This window comes from Dendrobates tinctorius, unplaced genomic scaffold (assembly GCF_039654945.1).
Source record: "Dendrobates tinctorius isolate UK_male_01 unplaced genomic scaffold, ASM3965494v1 ptg000156l, whole genome shotgun sequence".
Taxonomy (NCBI): Eukaryota; Metazoa; Chordata; class Amphibia; order Anura; family Dendrobatidae; genus Dendrobates; species Dendrobates tinctorius.
In genome coordinates, this window is record NW_027361823.1 from 15546447 (window position 1) to 15571091 (window position 24645).

Genomic DNA, 24645 nt, shown 5'->3' on the forward strand with positions numbered 1-24645 from the left:
CTGGGACCAATGTAACAAGGCCTACCATAAGTAACACACTACGCCACCATGGACTCAGATCCTGCAGTGCCAGACGTGTCCCTCTGCTTAAGCCTGTACATGTCCGGGCCCGTCTGAAGTTTGCTAGAGAGCATTTGGATGATCCAGAGGAGTTTTGGGAGAATGTCCTATGGTCTGATGAAACCAAACTGGAACTGTTTGGTAGAAACACAACTTGTCGTGTTTGGAGGAAAAAGAATACTGAGTTGCATCCATCAAACACCATACCTACTGTAAAGCATGGTGGTGGAAACATCATGCTTTGGGGCTGTTTCTCTGCAAAGGGGCCAGGACGACTGATCCGGGTACATGAAAGAATGAATGGGGCCATGTATTGTGAGATTTTGAGTGCAAACCTCCTTCCATCAGCAAGGGCATTGAAGATGAAACGTGGCTGGGTCTTTCAACATGACAATTATCCAAAGCACACCGCCAGGGCAACGAAGGAGTGGCTTCGTAAGAAGCATTTCAAGGTCCTGGAGTGGCCTAGCCAGTCTCCAGATCTCAACCCTATAGAAAACCTTTGGAGGGAGTTGAAAGTCCGTGTTGCCAAGCGAAAAGCCAAAAACATCACTGCTCCAGAGGAGATCTGCATGGAGGAATGGGCCAACATACCAACAACAGTGTGTGGCAACCTTGTGAAGACTTACAGAAAACGTTTGACCTCTGTCATTGCCAACAAAGGATATATCACAAAGTATTGAGATGAAATTTTGTTTCTGACCAAATACTTATTTTCCACCATAATATGCAAATAAAATGAAAAAAAAACAGACAATGTGATTTTCTGGATTTTTTTTCTCAGTTTGTCTCCCATAGTTGAGGTCTACCTATGATGTAAATTACAGACGCCTCTCATCTTTTTAAGTGGTGGAACTTGTACTATTGCTGACTGACTAAATACTTTTTTTCCCCACTGTATCTCCCCTCCAGCACGTTACCAGTGACTTTGTCACAAAGTGCAGAGAATTATTGCACTTATGAATCACTTCACATATATTTTAACTCTAATATACTGTATCACACTTCATTCATCATCACATAACATCTTCTGTCAAAATAATGTAAAATTGAAAGTGTCCAGACAGATATAAAAGCTGCATCTTCCTTTGTCTCCTTTGCTTATTGGAATGGTCTGGTTTGGAAAACCAATTTTTAATTTGCTAATAGGGACTTCTGAGTAGAGATGAGCAAACCTTCCAAGCTTCGGTTCGGTTCGCCGAGCGTCCTGATGTTCGGCAAACAAGTTTGTCGAAAAGTTTGGCAAACGTAACTGAGCCCCATTGAATTCAATGGGAGGCCAAACCAAATTAGGGCAGATACCATGAAAAGTGACATCAATTGACCCACAGTAGAACCTTTTATAATGGCACTGAAGCAGTTATACATGGGCTATGCATGAAGTATCAGAGTCTAGGGCAGCACTGAGAGCTTTGACTTGACGTTTAAATTAAGACCTTAACGTAGCGGTGTAAACCTTTTTTGCTGGGAGTACTGATAGCTCATGCAACAGCTTTTTTTTCCAGCCACACTCAGATGGCACAAACATCAGTTTCATAGAGTACTATTGGTAGAACAATGTAAGGAAAGTAATGCAGGTAGTTGACTGATCAATTAACCTACAGTAGAACATTTTATAATGGCACAGAAGCAGTCAGTCATTGACCATGCATGAGGTATCAGAGTCTGGGCCAGAATTTACAACTTTGACTTGAAGATTAAATTAAAACCTTAAGGTAGCAGTCTAAACCTTCTTTGCTGGGAGTACTGAAAGCTCATGCAACAGCTTTTTTTTTCCAGCCACACTCAGATGGCCCAAACATCAGTTTTATAGAGTACTAATGGTAGAAAAATGTAAGGATAGTAACACAGGTAGTTGAGTGAAAGTAAATTCAATCCTGCCTGTCAATTAGCCCTATTGCTACAGACAACACATATGAAGGAGACCCAACTTGGAGTCTCAACATTATTGTCACACATCAATAAAGTGACAACAATTTCCACAGAGTAGAAAAAGTATAATTTTTCTCCTTCCAAACACCTTCCACTACAAGCAACACACATGAAGGAGACCCAACTTGGAGTCTCCACATTTCAAAAAATTATTATCACAACACTAAAGTGGCATCAGTTTCCACAGAGCAGAAACAGTATAATAGGCCTCTGACGCACTTTACCCTACAGGCAACCCACAAGATGGAGACCCAAATTGGAGACTCCACATTTCAAAAAGTTGTTTGTAAAATCAGCTGCAGTAGCAACAGCAGGCACAGAAGCCATAACAAAGGTGTCAAAAATAAAGATCAATAAATGACACTATAAACGACCCCATCGCCTTGTCTGCCAAGTCTGTGACTGTAGTGCAAAAGTCATTGGAGATCCATGACTTGTTCATTTTCATGAAAGTTAGGTGGTCTACACTTTCAGGGGATAGCCGTATGCGTTTATCCATGAGAAAATCAACAGCAACGCTGAAGACACGTTTTGAGAGAACATTGGCTGCCGGGCATGACAAAACCTCTAAGGCCTGTTTCACACTTCCGTTTTTGACCATCAGTCAATATCCGCCGTTTTGCAAAAAAAACGGATCCGCCTTTTTTTTGTCGGATCCGTTTTTTTCTCCATTGATTTGCATGACCGGTGGATCTTGACGGATGGCCATCCGTTGGATCCATTTTTTTGCGGATCCGTCAATTTTTTTGCATCTGCCGACATGCCTGGAAGGACCAGGCAACGTTTTTTTTGCTGCAGGATCTGCATTTTATAGTGCGCATGCCCAGAGGAATGAAGTCAGCCGGAAATTTAACCCTGAAATCATTTCTGGCGAACAGAAAAAATTCTCTCTCTCTCTCCTTCGCGGGCTGCGGTTCCTTTAAAATTCTTCATTCATCGGATCCGTAAAAAAAAAACGGTCCGGTGGCATCCGTTCATATCAGTTAGCAACGGATCCACTTTCCGCCATTTTGGCGGATTTTAACTGACACAAAAAAACTGAAGTGTGAAACAGGCCTAAGATGTAACTGGAGAGTTCAGGCAACTCTTCTGTTTTTGAAGACTAAAATGCTAAAGGGTCTAATTTCCCCCTGATGGCAATGATAATGAGCACAAGATATTCCTGCTCCATCCTCTCAAGTGATGATTGCATTGTCAGCGCTATCAATCTTAGTAGCCATTTCAAAACCGTGCAGAAGGGTGCAGAGGTCTTTCATCTGTGCCCATTTTGCAAGCATGATATGCACCACAGCCATACTGCGTTGGCCCAGGCTATGCAAAAAGACATACTACATACTACACAAGGGCTCACTGCTGGTGCCACCGTCGCTGCAACATGTGCAGAGTGTAATTTCACTGTGTCAGAATATTGCAAATCAAACAGTTAACCGGTAGGCCAAAATGACATGTGTTGTAATGCAAGTCTATGACCTGCGGGGTGAGATCATCGGAAGTGAGCACATAGCAACCGTGCTTTCTGCAGCAGCACATCCAGGCAAGGATAAAGGCAGACAACTTGCTGTACTACCAGGTTGAGGATGTGAGCCATGCAAGGCATGTGTGTGAGGTTGCCCCAGCGTGGGTGCACCATAAAGTTTGCACCATTATCGCACATGGTCTTACCTGGCTCCAAGTTCAGTGGAGATAACCATTTCTCTAACTCGGCCTCTATACCTCTATATCTATCCATAACTCTTGAGCTGTGTGACTGAGTTCTCCAAAGCGTATTCATTTTAACACTGTCTGATTGCAGTGAGCCCTGGCTTTGCAATACAGAGATGAGAGGATTCTCCCTGCACTGTTGGAATGTGTGCCTAATTATTGGATTCCAAGACATGTGGAGGAGCTCCCACATGTGAATGCCTGCCCCCACAGCCACCAGAGTCACCCAGTGCACAGTAAGCAAAATGTAATAACCTTGCCCATGTTTGGTCGCCCAGGTGTCAGTGTGAAATGCACCCTGGCAGACAGATTTTTTCAGGGAGTGGGTGATGTGGTCTGCAATATGCTGGTGCAGTGCAGGCACAGTTTTCTCAGAGAAGTAATGGCGACTGGGCAACTGGTACTGGAGACTGCGATGGCCATCAACTTTCGGAAACTGTCAGTATCCATCAGGCGGAAAGGCAGCATTTCCATGGCCAACAGATTGGAGATGGTGGAGTTCAAGCTCTTAGCTTTATCATGGGTAGGAGGAAACATTCTTTTACGTGACCTCAACTGCAGGAGGGTGAACAGGACATATTGCTGGACTGTGAGTGAGGTATAGGTGGAGATGTTATGGTAGATTCAGAAAGATTTGTTGTGCTCAGTGAAACAAAAACAGTAGCCATCTCCACTTCTGTAACAGCTTACAGGCTAAAGCCCCCGTTACACACTGCGATATCGCTAGCAATATCGCTGTAAAGTCACCGATTTTGTGACGTAGCAGCGATATTGCTAGCGATATCGCTACATGTGATACTTACCTCCGACCGGCTCCCCCGCTGGTTATCGCTGATCGCGCGAGAAGCTGCTGGATCATTTCTTGTCGGTCACTTCCTGCTGGGCTTCCTGTGGCGCCGACGAGCGACGCGTGGAGCCGGGCGGGAGGACGCAGGATCGCCACGTCTGACAGGTAAGTAGCGATCCCCGTCCCCAGCGATGTCGCTAGTGAGATCTGCCTGTGTGGCAGCTCACTAGCGACCACCTAGCGATGCACCAGCGATCCTGACCGCGTCATATCGCTGGTCGGGATCGCTGGTGCATCGCTAGGTGTAACGGAACCCTAACACTCACCCTGACTACAGGGGTAAACAAGTAGAGTTTCTGCGGCGGGAGTACTATGTGAGAAAACTTTTCACAGTGACGGAGGAAGAAGAAGCAGATGTGTTTAATAAGATGGCCAGTGGTTAGCAAGGCTCGCTAGTCTGCATTTTAGTGCACTGGGATTCCCAGACTAAGGCAAGCTGATAGCACAATTTTGGCATCTACTAAATCTTTACTTGCAAATTTGGCAGATAACGTGAGTTGGGTCATCCTTTGCGGACTCTATATAATTTGAAAATGTGTTTGGTTGGGAATGGAGAAAGTATCACAATCCTGAACTGGATAAGAAATAAAGATATGGGAGATGCTGAATGTGTAATAAGAGGAGAGGAATAAAACTAAATATAATAAAAATAGGCAGTGACGTAAAATTGAGTTACTGAAAAGCAATTAAAAAAACTTACCCTGAAAATTGTACTGGGGTCTTCATTTAGATTAACCCTCGTTATAACACGACCAGTATTCTCCTCCACATCAAATATACTAGCACTATATGGAAACAAGGACACATCCACCTTATATCGGACATGACTGGCAGGCGTTCCCTAAGAGAAGCACAAAGAGAAAAATAAATTGCCACTCTAAATGTCTGATCAGTACTTTTAATAGAGAAGGCAGTTTTTAAATTTGTTATATAAATAAATGAGATAAGCAGGAAAGCAAAGTAATATTACTGCGTAGGCTACTTTCACACATCCGGCTTTTGCAATCCGGCACGATGCGGAGAAAATTGTAAAACCGGATCTGGCACTGGATCAGTTTTTTTCACATAGAATGTAATGATCGCCGCATCGTGCCGGATGGACATGCGGCGCCTCAGGTTTTTGCCTGATACAGCAAACATGCGCCGTCCGGTGTTTGCAAAAAACGTTCTCTGATACGTTTTCTTGCAGTGCCGGAACGTTTTTTTGCAGAGCGCATGCCCGGACACTGTGAGTTTTAACCCCACAAGTGCCCGCTAGGGGAAAAAAATCTCTCTCTCTCCTGTCCTTTCGGCTGCACTGCTCCTTAAAATCTCAGAAGCACTGTATCCGGCCACGGAAGACGATACGGTGTCAGCGCTTCATCCCAGATCCGGCTCTCAGGCTTTTCGCTGCACAGCGACGGAATAGAAAAGCCGGATGTGTGAAAGTAGCCTTATATGTAGTTTATTCAAAAACAGGATGAAAATAAATTACAGTTGTGCAAGAGAACAAGTACATTAAGTAAAAACATGGAACAAACCAATATAAATGATCTATTAATTTACTTTAGTGAAGTAGAGTTCAATTCAGAGGCATAAAGTATGAAAGGATTATTAGAAGAAGAAGGGGGGGAGGGCACCATCTACCAACAATAAACAACTGGGATCAACCTGACGCATGTCTGTAGGCAACGGACAATATAAGAACAAAGAAACATACTAAAGATCAGGGACCACCAAAAATGCGTTTAAAAAGTATCAAATCTATTAGAGTCCATGCAAAACAAAAGACTAAAAACATTTAAAAATATGGCACAATATTCGTACCCATAAATGTGGGTCCACCCACTGGACCCAATAGCACCTTAATATCAATAAAAAGTATAAAAACCATGTATGTGTATCACAACAAACTCAGGTCACTGAAAAATGAACATGTTTAGACATATATTTTGACACCCTATATAGCACACGAAGACCACAAATTGAAAGAATACAGCAGGTTTTACACAAAAGGATAGGTGGATAGGTATGCAAATATGTATCCTTAAGCTGCCCTAAATGACATTAGAAGTACAAATAATGCATACCTAAATCTAAAGCTGATGGCTCCCCATGCCCACCAGTTTCCTTGCTTGCACTTACTCTGGTCCTGGCTCTTAGGCATTGTCCCATTGCTGATTGAGACATTACATATATATATATTTTATAAACATCATTTCGCAGCCATCTTATTGTTCTCTTGGCTAGCTGCCCTCAATTCGTGGCTGATTTTTGGCTCATTTCATATGAGACTCACACGGGACTCTTTATTCATCTGACGTAGTATACCTTATCTCCTTGAATTCTGTTCATATTTATCTTGGTATGTACTCCTTGGGCATCAGCTTCGAATATTGTGCCTTGTTTTTAAATGTTTTTAGATTTTTTTTGTGTGTACTCTAATACATTTGATTCTATTGAACTTATTTTTGGTGGTCCCAGTTCTTTAGCATGTTTCTTTATTCTTATATTATGAAAGGATTATTAACTTCATTTTCTCAATACGAACATGATCTCATCCTATTTCAATGTTTTTCTAGATTTACTGTTGTTTCCTCTAGTTAGAATTACCTTATAAATTCTATAATTTTCTTTAGAAATATTATCATGATTTATTTTTCATCCAATTGTATGATGACCCCTCTGCTTCTATCCATCTAAATGTTAACTTTATGGACCTGAATAGTGTCAAAGGTTGGGATGTAAGGTCATCTGGGTGACAATAGGATTTGGATGGCTGCTGAGACGCAACTAACTAGTCCAAGCAACTCTTTGTGTGTTAAATAATAAAACTGGAAAATAGAAATCTAATTTTTTTGGGTGGATAAAGCACACGAACATAACAAAATAAATGTTTACTAAGTAGAACCCATATTCAACAAAGAGAATTATGTCAGCTACTGGCTTCCTGGATGGCAAGTCATCCCAAATGCCTACCATCTAGGCAAATTAAATGCCGACAGCTGTGACTTCATTCTGAATAACACTCCATCAGAAAAGAATAGACAACATGTATTCTCTGTGCTTCTACAAAAGAAAAGAAGCCACTACAATTACATTTTATAAAGGTACTCAGGTGCAGGAACAGATTATAATTAGTTAGAGAGGTTTGTGAGCATTTGAACTAGGGTAGGTGCCACCATCCTAAAGGTTGAATGGACTGGAAGTAGGGGAATGCATGATTGCAGCATCCAATATTTGCTCTAAACACCATGCATAACCCTAGAACGGTGTTCAGAGTCGGAAGAATTCCTTATCTCATTTATAAAGTGTTCTACAGGGCATAATAAGGGCACAGTTTTCATAAGCAAAGATGGCTATGCTATGACAAGTTACAGAATTATGGAGCAGTGTCAGCATTGTACATAGCAGACAGGTCAAGACAGGAAAAGTGCATTTGATTTAAATTACCTAAAAGAAAAGAAAAGAATGAGACAGAATCTTATGATAAAATGAATAACAAAAGCATACACCAAAATAAAGAATGAATTAGAGATGAGCAGATCAGGCAAACCTCGAATTCACCTGTTTGTGCAGATTTTCCATGAATACTCGATTTGCAGAAAAGTTATTCTCAATGAATATAATGTCTTTTTTATACTGTAGGGTCTCATCAAATGCCAAAGCATAATAATTATAAGATGTACAATTTTTTTTTTAAAAAAAGCCTCTAACTCATCTCACACTTACCCCTTCGGTCCTTCCGCTCTGCACCATCACCGGTCCGGTCCTGGCTGCAATCTCTTCTCACGTTCAGCCGGGACATCCAGCTGTGATAAGGCCCTGTAATGTTCTGTGCAAGCACACAAATAGTCAAGATGTAATTTAATCACAAAGTGTGCTATGACCTTATGCATGCTTGCACAGAACCGTCTCGGGCATCATCACAGCTGGAAGTACTCAACTAGTGCAAGAGGCTTGGAAATCTCAGCGTGAGTGGTGGTAATCAGAAGATGTGGCTAGGACCAGACAGGTGACATTGAGGAGCACAGTGGCAGAGGCATGGTGAGTATAAGGATTTTTTTCTTTTTAACCTTGTGATGGACCTTTATAGCTCAGAAAAAGTATGGCTAGTGGCTGTCATTTTGCTGAATCAGCACAGAAGTTAAAGATCTGCATTTTGTAAATGTAGATTCTTGCAAAATTCTATTAGAACTCAATTCCAGTCAAATTAATTTGCTTGTCTCCAGAATGTATAGCCAAAGGTGAGTGAGACATCTAGAATACGAGACAGGGCATCATGTGTACCTGTTATTAAAGCAATTAGAAGGAAGCAAGGAGGAAGAACAGGACAGAGTAATCAAAGAGATTCTGGACCATGAAAAAGCCATACTCAGCATGAAGATGCTTACTGAACAAAAGTAGGCTACTCCATTTACTGGTAGCTTGTGGGTTAGTACAAATGACATAGAAATGGTATATCTAAAATTGTTTTTGATTGCAGAAAAAAATGACACTACAAGTCAATGGTTTAAGTTTACTAAGAATGGTGATTATTTTTATTTCTACCAAGCTAAGGAAATGAGGAAACTGGAGTGATTTTTGACTAAGTTATTAAAAGTTGCATGCTTCTTAAAAAATTTGGTATGTATTACCTGTCTGAAAAAATATGGACAGTGATTGAAAGTCACCATCCTTTTTCACTCACTTTAGGCCCACGTTCACCAGAGTACCCACACATTATGGGAGAAAGAGTTCAATTACAATGTCTTACCATTTTATTACTCATTTGTTAAGTTACTAAATGCTCACTCAAGTCTCTTATTGTTAGGTGTTGGGTTCTGGGTGCTGCACAGCAGGAATCCCAAGCCTTGCCACCTTCAGTATCCCATTCCTCCCTTCAGTCTCCCATTCATCTCTGGCCGCAGTGGATCCTGCTCAGAAGACTTCACAATCCCAGCGTTCAGCCCACACCAGCATTGTGGGTTCAGTTGCTATTGCCAGCTCTGGTTCAGTTATGGCAATGCAGCCTGGCCAGCAGCAAAAGACTCCAGAGGCTAAGGCCTTCCTTCGGCCCACTGAGCATGCTCATGAGACGATCTCCCATTGGGGATCGGGAGTCACATGCTCTTGTCCTTCTCCTGTTCCGATTGGTCCATCTGGAGCATCAGGAAGGTCCCGGAAGCGGACGGCTGTATAAGGTATATATACCTTATATATAGACTCTAGTTGCTATATGTGTGGATGATGATGGATACATGTACCTGGTGAATGACTTATTAAATTTCCCCTCCCTTTGATATTAGGTATGTGGTTAGGGAATTAGTTGCAGAGTCAGCGCCAGCCAGTAGCTAGCCACAGGCCACAAGTGCTCGTCACTTCCCAGCACTAGCGTCTGATGGTGTCGCCTGCCATAGGGCACCATCGTACCATAGCAGGCACTGTCGCTTCGCGGCAGTCGGCTTCTGTTTGCGGCGTTCACAGCTGCGACGCCACACGCTCGGTAGGTCTAGAGGGACGCTGGTCCTATGTCCTGGGGCCAGAGTCCTGTGACCACATACTGAGCAGTCTTCTCCCTGAGCACTGTGAGTGTGAACAGGCTTAGAATTTGTGTTTTAGCATTAGTGCAGCTCTGTGAGGTAACAGAGTTTGCCCAGCGCACACCGGGTGACGTTTAACCCATGTGTGTTATACCGCCATATTGAGCATCCGCCATTACTTAGCAGCAGCATACCAACTCTGCACGGTGGACCCCGGGCGGCGAACGCGCCTACTATTATTTTATAATTTGGTGCGTTCCGCCAGCCCTAACACTTATCATATACATCAGTGATAGGTCCAGGTCTTCTATCAACATCATTTAAAACCACAATGATATTCTTTTTGTGATTTGGAAATGTTCCACAGTATCTGTCTGTCCCAAGTCTCTTTCCAATCCTTGAGTACAAAAAAAATCTATTTTCTAAATACCGTACATAGCAACATGATAAAATATTCTAACATACTACTCACATAGGTGAGTAAGTGTGGGAGAAATGCAGTGAAATATTGTGCCAACATTTCCAAAGCATGAATATTACAAAAATATGGTGTCTCTACAAATCTGCTATAATCATAGTTTTCTAAGTATCAATTTGCTGCTAATTTATTTCAGTTAGAGAGACCAATTAACATTTGGCACTGCTACCACAAAATTATCAGTAAGATAGAGAGATATCTAATCAGAGAGAGGCAAACACAAACAGAATGCACTGTCAGAGCTGAATTTGACAAAAAAATAAAAAAAAATAAAAGTTATAAAGAATTATACATCAGTGAAAGAAGAAAAGCTTTTTATTTGACATATTTTGTTTGGATTTCAAAAAGTGAAAGATAAATTGACATCATAATTTTAGTTTTCAACATCTTTTCTCTTACACTTCAAGCTGCCATGAACTGGCTTTACTGTGTAAATTGTTAAAGTAGTTGTTGTATGAAAGTGATATCTAGAAATCACTCTGAGAGGTTTCTGCTGGAGACCTTCTTTATGAGCCAGAATGGACATTTAATCTGTAACAGGAGCTCCTCTTCTACTGGATACAAGTTAAAAATTTGCCTAAACTGGCCGCTATGTAATACTACAGATGTGCCAAGGGTTTCCCTCTCTCTAACACCAGGATCACACAAGCGATGAATACAGCCGAGTCTCACATGTTAATACCCGGCACTCTGATCGGAGCATGCGGCAGCCGCACACTTCGCTCCTTAGGCCTCTTTCACACATCAGGTTTTCGCCATCAGGCGCGATCCGGCGCTTTTGACAGAAACCGGATCCAGCGAAATGCAATGCCGGATCCGGTTTCCCCCCATTGACTTGCATTTGCGCCGGATCGCGCCGGATGGCCATGCGTTTCATCCGGTTTTTGCCGGATCCGGCAATGTGTCGCGATCCGGCGTCTGGAAAAAACGGCTACTGTAACGGCCGGGTATTAACATGCGAGACTCGGCCATATTCCTCGCATGTGTGATCCCGGCCTAATGTTGATATCCAATGGCTCACATCACAAACATACATAAAACATGTTCACCATATAATAGAGTCTCAAAAAGTATTTTTTTTTATTACAGTTTGTCATGTTACATCACATGAGATATTCTGCACCAAAGGTAAGGATGGAATAACACATCTTTTTTTTGTGCATCTGCCATTACAGAAGAAACACTGGGCTGACCATGGCTTCCACTGAGAAAGTTATCTGTTTATTCGAAATGTTGGGAGCCTGGATCTTTGACATATATGTGAATGTGTATGCTTGTATATATACAGTGGGGAAAATAATAATTTGTTACACTGCCGATTTGTAAGTTTTGCCACCTTCAAATAATGGATAAATCTGAAATTTTTATTGTAGGTACACTTCAGCTGCAACAGACAGAATCTTAAAAAAATCCAGAAAATCACATTGTATGATTTTTACATAACTAACTAATTTACATTTTATTTCATGAAATAAATGTTTGATACAATAGAAAAACAGAGCCTAATATTTGATACAGAAACCTTTGTTTGCAATTACAGAGGTCAGACGTTTCCTGTAGTTCTTGACCAAGCTTGCACACACTGTAGCAGGGATTTTGGCCCACTCCTCCATACAGATTTTTTCCAGATCTTTCTGGTTTCATGGCTGTTGCTGGACAACATTAAGTTTAAACTCCCTCCATGGATTCTCTATTGAGTTCAGGTCTGGAGACTGGCTAGGCCACCCCAGGACCTTGAAATGCTTCTTACAGAGCCATTCCTTAGTTGTACTGGCAGTGTGTTTTGGGTCATTATCACACTGGAAGACCCAGCCACGACCCATTTTCAATGATAATATTGAGCAATGGAGGTTGTTGGCTCACACCTTGCGATACATGACCCCATTCATCCTCCCTTCAATATAGTGCAGTTGTCCTGTCTCTTTTGAAGAAAAGAACCCCAAAAGTATGATGTTTCCCCCCATGCTTCATGGTTGGGATGCTGTTCTTGAGTTTATACTCATCCTTTTTCTTCCTCCAAACACAGCAAGTGGAGATAATACCAAAAAGTTTTTTTTGTATCATCTGACCACATGACTTTCACCTATGCCTCCTCTAGATCATCCAGATGGTCATTGACAAACTTCAAACAGGCCTGGTCATGTGCCTGCACGAGAAGGGGGACCTTGGGTGCCATGCTGAATTTTAATCTCTGATGACATAGTGTGTTACTAACAGTAATGTTAGAGTCTGTGGTCTCAGTTAAAGGAAGTTTCACCCCCAGCAGTTGGCCCCCAGCAATTTACCCCCAGCAGTTGGCCCCCAGGTACATTTCACCTCCGCACATTTCGCCCCCAGCATTTACCCCCCTGGATGTTTCGCCCCTGGATGTTTCACCTACAGCAGTTTGTCCCTGGATGTGTCACCATCTGATGTTTCGCCCCCAGCATTTTGACCCCAGATGTTTCACCTTCAGCTTTTGGGGTTAACATGCAGGGAACAAAACATCTAGGGCTGAATATACCTGGGGTAAATATACAGGACCCCAATTGCTGGGGATTTCTGTGGCTGCCTTTTCAGCAGCTCACCCAGGGCCTCTTCTGGCTGGCCTTAAAGGAGTATTATCACCCTAGAACACAAAAAAGCTGACATACTTACCAGTCGCAGCTGCAGCTCCTTGGGTCCCGGAGTGCAGTCTAGCAGTTCCCCATGACATCTTCTCCTTCTTCCGGCTGTCTTTTCATCTTGCCTGGATCACTGATCCATGAAGCATGATGAATGCCGCGGCAGTGAGGCCGAATGTCTCCTGGCCGCTCACTGACATGACGTCACTCCTGCCCCATTCATCAGTCTATCCAGGGGTAGGATGCCTCTCCTGTCACCAAGACACTGCTGTGCATGCGCAATGCCACGATGAGATCAGGCAGAAGAAGAGGATGCTGGGAAGAAGGAGAGGACTTGTTGTGTCCTCCAGATCCAGCATCGTGATCGCTAGCCCACACAGCCAGGAGAACATCAGGCAAAGATGAGCAGAAGACCTCTAGGTAAGTACCAGGAGGGGAAGACCGGCAGCATGCTTACCACAACATGATTGCTGAAAGCATGCTGCCTTATTTTGCTGCTTGGCATGAGAATATCCCTTTAATGCAGGCTATGTATGGAAGCAGGGGGACAGTTGACTGACTACAGGGTTAATCCCACCAACCATCTCTGCATAACTGAGATATTGGCTTTGCTGAATTAAAGTTGTTGTTAACCAGCTTCTACAGAACCTCTTTATCAGGACTTTAGAAGGGGGGTTTTGGGATTAGCCCTCACAGAGCACTCTGTCAGTATATCAAAGAATGGAGCAGCAGATAAAAGTGGTATTCTCACTTCAGGATCCCTTTTTCTATTGATGCCCATTCCTCAGATTAGGCCAAGAATAAGGTCCAGTTGTATTCTGCATTGAACCAGCTTTCAGCACCAACGACAAGGATAAGTGACTGGAAGCTGCAGCCATAGCTCTCCACGATTTCAGTGAGATCCAGGGAAGATGTGACAGCGCATGGAAAAGAGCTGATCCACCGTGACATGCCTTATACAGGGGCATGCACTGCTCTGTGCAGAGAAATGCATATTCTGGACGGGACTCGGTTGTGTGCATCCGGTCTTTCAGTAACAAATGGCCCTTTGGGGACAGCCATTAAATTGGTGAGGCCCTTGGTGAATATGAGTTTGACACCCCTGATCTAAGACATGTGACCATCATTTTACTGTCATGTACTAGTGGTGTTACACTTAATGGCTTCTTTTTGCCATCCATTACATATCATACTGTATCTAGTAATGAGCAAACCTGATCTGGAAAGTTCAGGCTTCGTATCGAACATCGACCCTAAACAGGCAATGTTCGGAGATTGGTCATCAGAAAATGAAAATCGCTTCTCTCCCCTTTGCTGAGGTCCCGACCTGTGTGGAGAGTCTTCTTAACCAAGGGAATCCCTAGCTAAGAATCCTGAAAGGGATTCCATCGGATGCAATGACATATTCACACTACATTTGTTTAATCCATTTATTTTTTTCATGTTATGTTTTTGTAACACAAAAACGTTTTAGAAATGTTTTGGAAAATGTCTTGTTAAAATTGTGGACAAAATGCTCTGACACTATAATGCAATCAGTTGTGAGGTTTACAGATGGAAACAGTTGATTTAACATGTCACAAAAGTGCAGCACTCTGTACAGTACTTTTGTGACATGTGGATTGATGATGGACGGGAATTCATGAACCACAAGGAAAAACTGGTGAAACATCCAAACACAAAATTCTGGGGGCAAAACAGGGTGCAAACATCCGGGGGTGAAACATTGATGACAGACGGGAATTCATGAACCACAAGGGTACAAACATCCGGGGGCGAACTGCTGGGGGCGGAACATTGATGATGGACAGGAATTCATGAACCACAGGGACAAACAGGCGAAACATCCAAACACAAAATTCTGGGGGCAAAACAGAATACAAATATCCAGGGGCAAAATGCCGGGGGCGAAACATGGATGATGGACAGGAATTCATGAACCACAAGGGTACAAACATCCGGGGCGAACTGCTGGGGGCGAAACATCTGGGGGCGAACGGCTGGGGGCGAAAAATCTGGGGGCAAACTGCTGGGGGCGAAACACCCAGGGGCAAACTGCTGGGGGCAAAATGTGCGGGGGTGAAATGTGCGGGGGCGTAACATCCTGGGGGTGTAACATCCTGGGGGCCAAATGCTGGTGTCTTTAGACAGCTCTTTGATCTTGGCCATGTGGAGGGTCAGAGTGAGATTGATTGAGTGTGTGGACAGGTGTACTTTGTGCCGGTAATGAGTACAAACAGGTGCAATTAATAAAGGTAATGAGTGCAAAAACTAACAGAATACTTGTTGGTTGGTAGGTGATCAAATAAATGCAATTTAATTATTTAAAAATCATACAATGTGATTTTCTGGTTTTTATTTTAAGATTCTGTTTATCACATTTGAAGTGCACCTATGATAAAAATTACAGACCTCTCCATTCTTTGTAGGCTCGAAAACTTTCAAAATCAGAGTGTATCAAATACTTATTTTCCCCACTTTATATTTATATATATACATTATATACAGTAATATATACAGTTCTGGCAAAAATTAACAGACCACCACATCATAACCCTGTAATGGGCAGCCCATTCTCCAGACCTGAACCCCATTGAAAACCTCTGGAATGTAATCAAGAGAATGATGGATAGTCACAAACCATCAAACAAAGAAGAACTGCATATATTTTTGTGCCAGGAGCAGTGTGAAAGACTGGTGGCAAGCATGCCAAGACGCATGAAGCTGTTTTTAAAAATCATGGTTATTCCACAAAATATTGATTTCTGAACTCTTCCTGAGTTAAAATATTAGTATTGTTGTTTCTAAATGATTATGACCTTGTTTTCTTTGTATTATTTGAGGTCTGAAAGCATTGTTTTTTTTTAAATTTCGACAATTTCTCCTTTTCAGAAAAAATATTCAAATTTTATTGCTTGGAAATTCGGAGACATGTTGTCAGTAGTTTGTAGACTAAAAGAACAATTTACATTTTACTCACAAATATACCTATAAAGAGAAAAATCAGACAAACTTAACATTTAAAAGTGGTCTCTTAATTTTTGCTAGAGCTGTATGTATAATGTGACTGAGTCACTGGCAATGTATTTGAGGGGATGCATGTGTCATGAAGTTTGCTATCCGTGATGTGAAAGCCAGAAGATTCTCTGCATCACGTTATGTGCTGAGGGGTTAATCGGTCACGACAGGGTTGGGTTTTTTATGAGTAGCTGCAAGAGATGGGCTTCCTACCATATCTCCTTCCCAAGGGTGCAATTCGGCAGGTAAATGTCTGGCCATAGAGCTGAATATAGAGTTTTGTATATTTGGAGGAGGAAGTCTCCAGACTGGAGCTCAAGTGTGAGATGAAATTTGTTATTTTACACAAGTCTGGAGCTACAGTGGAAAGGATTTTCTATTTATTTTCAGTCATGCCAAAAAGGACAGTTTTTTGTTAAGGTTTTGTTTTTGCAGATTTTTGAAGGAATAAAGGAGCCACGGACCTTAACTCATAGTGTTACTGTGTCTAGCTCAGTAGCAGACAAGTATATTTATTAATACATATACACAGAAATTAAGAAAAATATGGATTGTCACCAAGGTTACTATAAAAGCTTAGGCTAAGTTCACACTAGGCATTTTTGCTGCGTTTTTAAATGCGGTTTTTATGCTAATTTTCAGCTGCTTTTTACAGTACCAGCAAAGCCTATAAGATTTCAGAAATTTCATGCACACACATTGTTTTTTTTGTCATCAATATTTTGTGTCTTGCATGGTTTTTTTTGGAAATAGAGCATGTCACTTGTTTCATTGTTTTTTTCATCGTTTTTCACCTATTAACTAAAGGTACTGTCACACTTAGCGATGTACCAGCGATCCCGACCAGCGATATGATGCGGTCAGGATCGCTGGTACATCGCTAAGTGGTCGCTAGTGAGCTGCCACACAGGCAGATCTCACCAGCGACATCGCTGGGGACGGGGGTCGCTACTTACCTGTCACACTAGGCGATCCTGCGTCCTCCCGCCCAGCTCCACGCTCGTCTCTCCACAGGAAGCGCCACAGGAAGCTGACGACGAGAAACAGTCCAGGACGTTCTTGCGCGATCAGCGATAACTAGCGGGGGAGCGGGTCGTAGGTAAGTATCAGACATAGCGATATCGCTAGCAATATCGCTATAACGTCACAAGTTATAGCGATATTGCTAGCGATATCGCTTAGTGTGACAGTACCTTTAAATGGTTGGTGAAAAGACGCTGAAAAAATACATTAAAATGCAAGTTTCATGTTTTGCTGCGTTTTTTGTGCCAAAACCTGATTCCATAGAATAGAACTTTCTTTTCCAACACTAAACTTTATCAGCATGTACATGAGACAAATCTAGCGTGCCAAAAATGCATAAAAAATGCCAGAAAACACAAGAAAAACCAAGTAACACAAGTAGCTTCTTTCCTGCAGAAAAAAATGCTGAAAAAAAGGCCTAGTGTCAACTTATCCTTATGGTTAGTAGAATCTATAATTACATAATCGCTATAAAAAGAGAAACTGACACTGAGAATTAAATCAATCTTTATGACTAGAGTTCCTTACTCCATATGAAGACATTGGAGCGCTATTATTTTCCCATCGTAGCCTTTGTAAAGACAAGTGCGTCGAGATATCTACTTAAACTTGCCCACACTCCATTATGATCTGAACTTATGTTATATCTTCCAGTTCAAGTCCACATATGAATTGTAGCTACAGTGTGAGGAGTCCAAATCTTTTATTCTTCTCCAAGGGCTTTTAGCCAGGGAGTGCCTTCAAAACTTTAGTTATAAAAAATCACATTTACTTGATCTTATTATTAATAATATTCTTAATCTTGAGAAAAAAATGCAAATGGAGAAGCTGCCACACCCATACAGTTACATTATAATAAAAAAGAACCTTTTCTATGAATCTATATGCAAACTATCACTTGGGTAATCTTTGAGTTACATCTTAAAGGGAATCTGTCACCATATTTTTCGCCTATCAGCTACCGGCACCGACATCAGGGGCTTATATACAGCATTCTGTAATACTGTAGGTAAGCCCCCGATGTAACCTGAAAGATAAGAAACATGAGTTAGATTATATTCACCCAGGGGCATTCCAGGTCCGATCTTGGTCCGATGGGTGTCACGGTCCGGTCAGGTGCCTTCTATCTTCTAATGGTGACATTGTCTTCTTTGCTGCCTGTCGTGGCTCCTGCGCAGGCGCACTGCTGTGCCTTGTTGAGGGCAGAGCAGAATACTGCAGTGCACAGGCGCCGGACCTCTCCTGGCGCCTTTGCACTGCAGGACTCTGCTCTATCCTCAACAGTGCAGAGCAGTGCGCCTGCGCAGGAGACGCGATGGGAACAAAAGAAGAGGACATCACCGTTAGAAGGGAGGCACCGGACCAGACCATGATACCCATCGGACCAAGACCGGACCCAGAACACCCCTGGGTGAGTATAATCTAACTCATTTTTCTTATCTTTCAGGTTACATCGGGGGCCTGTCTGCAGCATTCTGATGTCGGTGCCGGCAACTGATAGGCGAAAAATAGGGTGACAGATTCCCTTTAATAGAGGCAGTAATTAGTTGAAGAAGAATTACGGTACTTCCCTGCCTTTTTCAAAGATACTGTCCTAATTCCCCGAGAGCCAAAAAGTATAAGACTTCAGTATAAGACTTTGGAAGAGTAATAGATCTCAAATGTCACAAAGTGCACTGTAACCTTTTGTTACCTTGCAAGACTTTTTGATGAATGTCTGCCCGGATGACAGAGAATGTATGTCTGAAGCAGAACATATGCCGTATAGCTTTACATTTTGCAGATATCCTGCCAAAAACTAATGTTCTCATATTATGGAGCTGCCAGTATAAAGCTATCAACACTTTGTAGCTGGTCATAACAGAGAGCTAACAAAGGTTGTCATAGAAATATTAGTATCATTAATCATGTCTCTTCAACTGCTGAGTTTTAATACAATGGAAAAGACGTTATTCTTGAGTATTAAAATGAAGCATGTAGAAATCTTTAATTTTGTATACTGGTCAGTGCCTCCGGAATAGAAAAAAAGCTGTATTTGTAAATGAAAAAAAATATTCTATGTAATGAATAATGACAGTAAATTTATGGATTTTTCATACGCCTCCCATAATGTCATTTAAAGGAGAAAAATTAAATCAGTATGCCGTTCTGACAGAGAGACTCCCACAGCCATTGTGAACATCATCAATCTATCATAGACTATGACAATTCTCTATTAGGCATTAGGGAACCGTATTGTCAACAGTTTTTAATGTTCCTTTTCTTTAAATTACATCTATGATCATTAATAATTCTATGAAACAATTTGATGAAATATTTATTATAAAATAAATATATAAAATATTGTATATTATGTGAAATGGCCCAAGACTAAATACAAGCTGATAGAGCTAGCTGTTTGAGTAAGAAGAGGTTGGAAGAGGAAAAATTGCCAAGACGCTGAGTTGCTTTATGCTCAAACGTAGCTGCAAAAGCCAATGATGTAGATTTAGTAGAGGAGGCCATCCATCAAAATTGAAAATATGATCTTTTTTTGCTGATTGACCATTTGAGACTGGTGGATTTGCTGTTTTTTCCCATTATCTTTTCCAGAAATTATAGATTAATTTCTACTCTTTTTCATTGAAAAGATATAAGCTCTAGACAATACTTAAATGATGAATGTTTCAAAAGAGAAGAAACTTAAACTGCACCCAGGGGTCCATTACAGAAGCAGAACAGTGCTGCTGTGAAAATTTGCATGGATTCCTGATATGTGTAGGTTTCTTTGTTGTATGTTATGAATATGTAATAAAATGCATTTTAGATGGTAAAAATGTTCTGGTGACCATAACTATTATAGCAATTATACATTTTTTTCTCTGTAACTGAGGCATGAATAGGAGCCTCAGTTGCAGGGAAATCCATAATCCTGCAGTGACACAAGTCACAGACAGAGCTAATCTGAATCTCAAAAGGACAAGTAGGCCCGCTATGACAAGCAGATGCTTTGTGATCATATAATTACAGGGTCTAATAGAACTTTCAGCAGTGTTGATCCTTCTTTTCACTATATAGTGCTTATTGAGCACTATGAAGCCAGCAAAAGAGGAGACAAAAAGAATGAGAAATTACTTCTATTTTCTACTTTGGGTCCCCACCTGTCGCTGACAGTTATTGCTAGATTGCAAGAACAGCAATCTAGCAGTAATTCACTATCATAAGATTACAATCGTGACGGATTAAAGTCTATGACCAAACATCGCAAATAACTTTTGCTTGAATGTTATCAGGTTAAAGGATTGTTGACAATCATTACCGATTGGAAACATGGCCAGTGATTGATAAACAGATTATAATTTCCTCATTTACTGTTCATCGCATGTTTTATGTCAGCTAAAAAACATTTATTATCAACTTATCATCACCTTGTTTTAACAGGCATCTGCCTGTCACTTTTAATTGACACTGTTTGAAAGAGGAGAGAAATTAATCATTTCAAAAACAAAGAGTGGAGGGAGTAAAATGTGCCAAAAATGTTATACGGTTTTTACAAGCACTATCCTTGTCATGTAACATTCCAGTTCTTTGAAGAAACCTAAGGGAAAACATTAAAAAAATACACTTCTAGATCATGCTGCATTTGGGAATCACAACTGGCTCAAAAATGCATAGAAAGTGAAGACAAAATTGCATAAAAGCTCAATATGTAGTGGCTTTAAAAACTCCCTATTGACTATTAACATCTGGTCACAAAACTATATGAAGCAGATTTCTCAATGTGATTGCACCCAGACGCTGCCATAAAATATGCCTAAATTTGGCACATTATTGGCACATAACAGTGCAGTGTTGTAAAGACACATTTAATGAACGAAGGTGGCAAAAAGAAAAATCCACTGTGTAAATTGTGAAGCAGATTAAAAGCACATTGAGAGTGTCCAGAACTAATGCAAAGTTGGTATTAGACAATATGGTTAACAACATATTTAATAGCTAGCTGCCATAAAAAGTAATTCCAAACTTACTGATAAGAATTTCCAAAGACTTCTGACCTTTCCTACTTATTAATATTTAAAGAGCAGCCGAACAAAGTAAGGAAAAAGGGTTTATAAGTTGACTTATATCATATTTAAATGTATAGTACTGTGTGGGTTAAGCAAACATTCCTGCATTTCAAATCAGCTACTGGGAATGCAAGATTTAAACAGTAAAAACAGCCCATTCATCATGGAGTTTAGGAGAAAAGTTAGCAAGATGAAATAATGTAGTATATTATACTATGCAAAAACTGAACAATAGCTACATTTAAAAAAAAGGTTTAAGGAAAAACTAATGTCAAAGTTAAGATGACAGAAGAGGAGTGATAAACTTTTCTGACACTTGCCAGAGTTCTCACAAAATATAACTATACTTATCAGGCAATTGACTTTCTGTGAGCCTTAAAGACTTTCCTGTTTTGCAGAGTCCAATTAATATATGTCTATAATGGAGCAAACCACAGCCAAATATTCCTAAACTTGGATTAAAGTAATTTCTTTATCATGAAAATCAGGACCAGAGATGATGTAGAACAATATCTTGTACTTGTCAAATAACTTGTCTTTAGGGTTCAATGGCCTTTAAGAAGCGTGACAGTTGTTTGCAACTTTATAATTGCTTTAATGTTATTTCTACTCAATAAATTACAACAGAAACTAAACCGATGTTCTTTGTTTACACTTTTTGCTTCCTCTTGATTATAATTTGAATTCCTCTGCTGACTGGAAATAGATGATGCAGAAAAGAACAAGCAACAAACCTTGTCATGAATATTCAAGGTTTCCAATCATACATACATAAGCGATCTGTATTTACACACTCTGACATCAGTGAATAGAATTTGAGGAAAAACCATCCAAAGTCATCCTGTTCTAAAAAATGTATGCATGTTAGGCTTATACTACAATTTCGGTAAACTTTTGTGACGTGTGACAAATTACAGAAGGATACTCCAAATCATCATCACCTTGAGATGAGAGTAGGTACTGCCAAAATCTTGTTATAAGCTTTGCAATTGACTTTTGCTCAAAGCACACTAGACAAGTGACCATATATTGCTGTATAACATGCCATTTAGAAAAAGTCCAGCCAATTACTGTATATACTCGTGAATAAGCAGAGTTTTTTCAGCACATTTTTTGTGATGAAAACACCCCCCCTCGGCTTATACACCAGTCATTGTTCCAGAAAGCCGGCATAGCAGTGGGTCACAGAGGCAGGAGCCAGCGGCTGTGGCTAAAGTCTGTGCTGCTGTTAAAGAAAAATTAATATTCATTTTTCTTGTAGCATGCACAGTGACAGCTGCAGCTGCAGCCGCAGCTGTTGTCTTCCAGGAGACATCCGATCTACCTCACTCTCCAGCGTGACCTCGTATCATCTTGTTGGTCCCAGCACCCTTGCAGCATTTTGTTTGTGCCAATTTCCTGCAGCTCTTCCTGTATGAACGCGCATGAATATGTATGACTATGAACACATCTCCACTCCCATAGGCATGTAGCGCATATTCATTACCTTAATGAGCGGTACCACGTGATCGCTCAGCACAGGAAGAGCTGCAGGAAGATGGCACCAGCGAGATGCTGTGAGAGCAAAGGCATGCTGGAGGGTGAGTAGGAAGGTTTTTTAGTAATAGAAAGCATGCATACCAGGACAGCTATGGGGGGAGCCATGCATACCAGGACAGGATGGGGAGCCATGCATACCAGGACAGCGATGGGGGAGCCATGCATACCAGGACAGGACAGGGAGCCATGCATACCAGGACAGCGATGGGGGAGCCATGCATACCAGGACAGGACAGGGAGCCATGCATACCAGGACAGGGACAGGGGAGCTACGCATCCCAGGACAGGGATGAAGGGACAATGCATACTCGGCTTGAGTCCAATACCAAAAGATGTTCAGGGAAAGAGAATCAGGTATATTGAACTTTAATGCGCAGCCTTTCATTCTAAGGAAATTTAAGCCACCACCATAAGTGTCCAACAGTGGTTTTCTCCACCCTCACCATTAAAAACACGCAAACCAATAGCGTATGCATATGGATGATGAGACAAATAGTTGTTTGGCTAACAGTTAGTGGAAGTGTATGAGCACATTAGGCTTATGTGTTGCTAAAGATTTTTTTTAATCCTTAAGAGTCAATAACCTTTTTGATATGTCTATGTGAGTTTCACAAAAATGATGTCTGGCTATGATTAATTTATTTTTTACTTTGCAATAGTGGACAAGAAAGGGGTTGTAAGACTATACCATATGGATGTCACAGAGGGAGATTGTACACTAAGAACACTGCTATATAAACTGGAGCTGAGAGTTGCCATAAAGACCAGTTCCCAGTTTTGAAGACTCAATATGATCAAGAGAATCTACATGACATCTACAAGACATATGCAGCTGCCTACAGCACTGCCAGTGGTTCAGTTGATGGTTTTGTGGCACTGGGAGATGTGCATTTAGGACAACCATTTCAAAAACTAAATTAAACTTTAAATTTACAGTAATTAAAAATATAAACAGTCTTTCTCCTACTCTAACATTGATCTAAAACAAGATAACTTAAGATATTGTTAGCTGTCTGTACTGGCTAGAAGTGTACTAGAGAAGAAGATGTACAGGATATTAGCTATTTCTGTAGTCTGGTAAAAAAAGACTTATTGAACCACCTAGATCAGTGTTCACTAACTCCAGTCTTCAAGAGCCACCCACAAGCCATGTTTTCAGGATTTAATTAGCATTGCCCAGGTGAAGGAATTATTGCCTGTGCAGGTACTGCAATTATCACCTGGGCCATACTAATGAAATTCTGAAAGCAGGAACCGTTGGTGGCTCTTGAGGACTGGATTTGGTGAACACTCATCTAGATCATTGTCTCCTAACCATGATATCATTAAGACTTTTTTTAAACTCATTTTCAATAATCTATACACCTATATTTCACAGTTGTTTCTGAAGCAGCCAGGGCTCACCATCAGCTTCCCTGACTTATTTCATAAAGTCTACCAACGGGCTTCTTTCTTGATTCTTCCACTCTTCCAAATGACTAACTCCTGCACCCGGTGCCATCTTTTTTACATGCCTATACTGATATCAAAAACTTTCCCTGCAGCATCATTCCAAACAGAAATAGAAGCTTTTCCAGGCAGCAAATACTATTGTGAGAAATCTTTTTCTGGTCGGACACCATGACTGTGGCAGGAAAGAAGAGGGACCATGTTTGCTATGCAGAAAAAGGGGAGCAAGAAGAAGGTCCAAACATGGCTATAGATTAAGTAGCAAAAAGGATACAGACTGCAATGGTCATTAAAAAAAACAAGTCCAAGATTTATAAGGGAGTGTGTGGGGAAAATTGTCATAGACCTTCTTTATTGCATGGAAAATGTTGGAATTGAACATATATTTTACCAAAGTAAAAACTACGGTAAATGTTAAAGTAAAAAAGCCCCAAGTAGATAAGACTAT

General features: G+C 41.1%; 1 protein-coding gene across 2 annotated transcripts in view; it reads right to left on the reverse strand.

Moving 5' to 3' along the window:
- Positions 1-24645, reverse strand: part of PCDH15 (protocadherin related 15) — a 2659104-nt gene that overhangs the window by 537967 nt on the left and 2096492 nt on the right. For both annotated transcript variants that reach the window (XM_073548247.1, XM_073548246.1), the window contains exon 23: positions 5241-5381. In XM_073548247.1, the coding sequence (XP_073404348.1) occupies positions 5241-5381 (141 nt within the window). The remainder of the gene's footprint in view (positions 1-5240; positions 5382-24645) is intronic.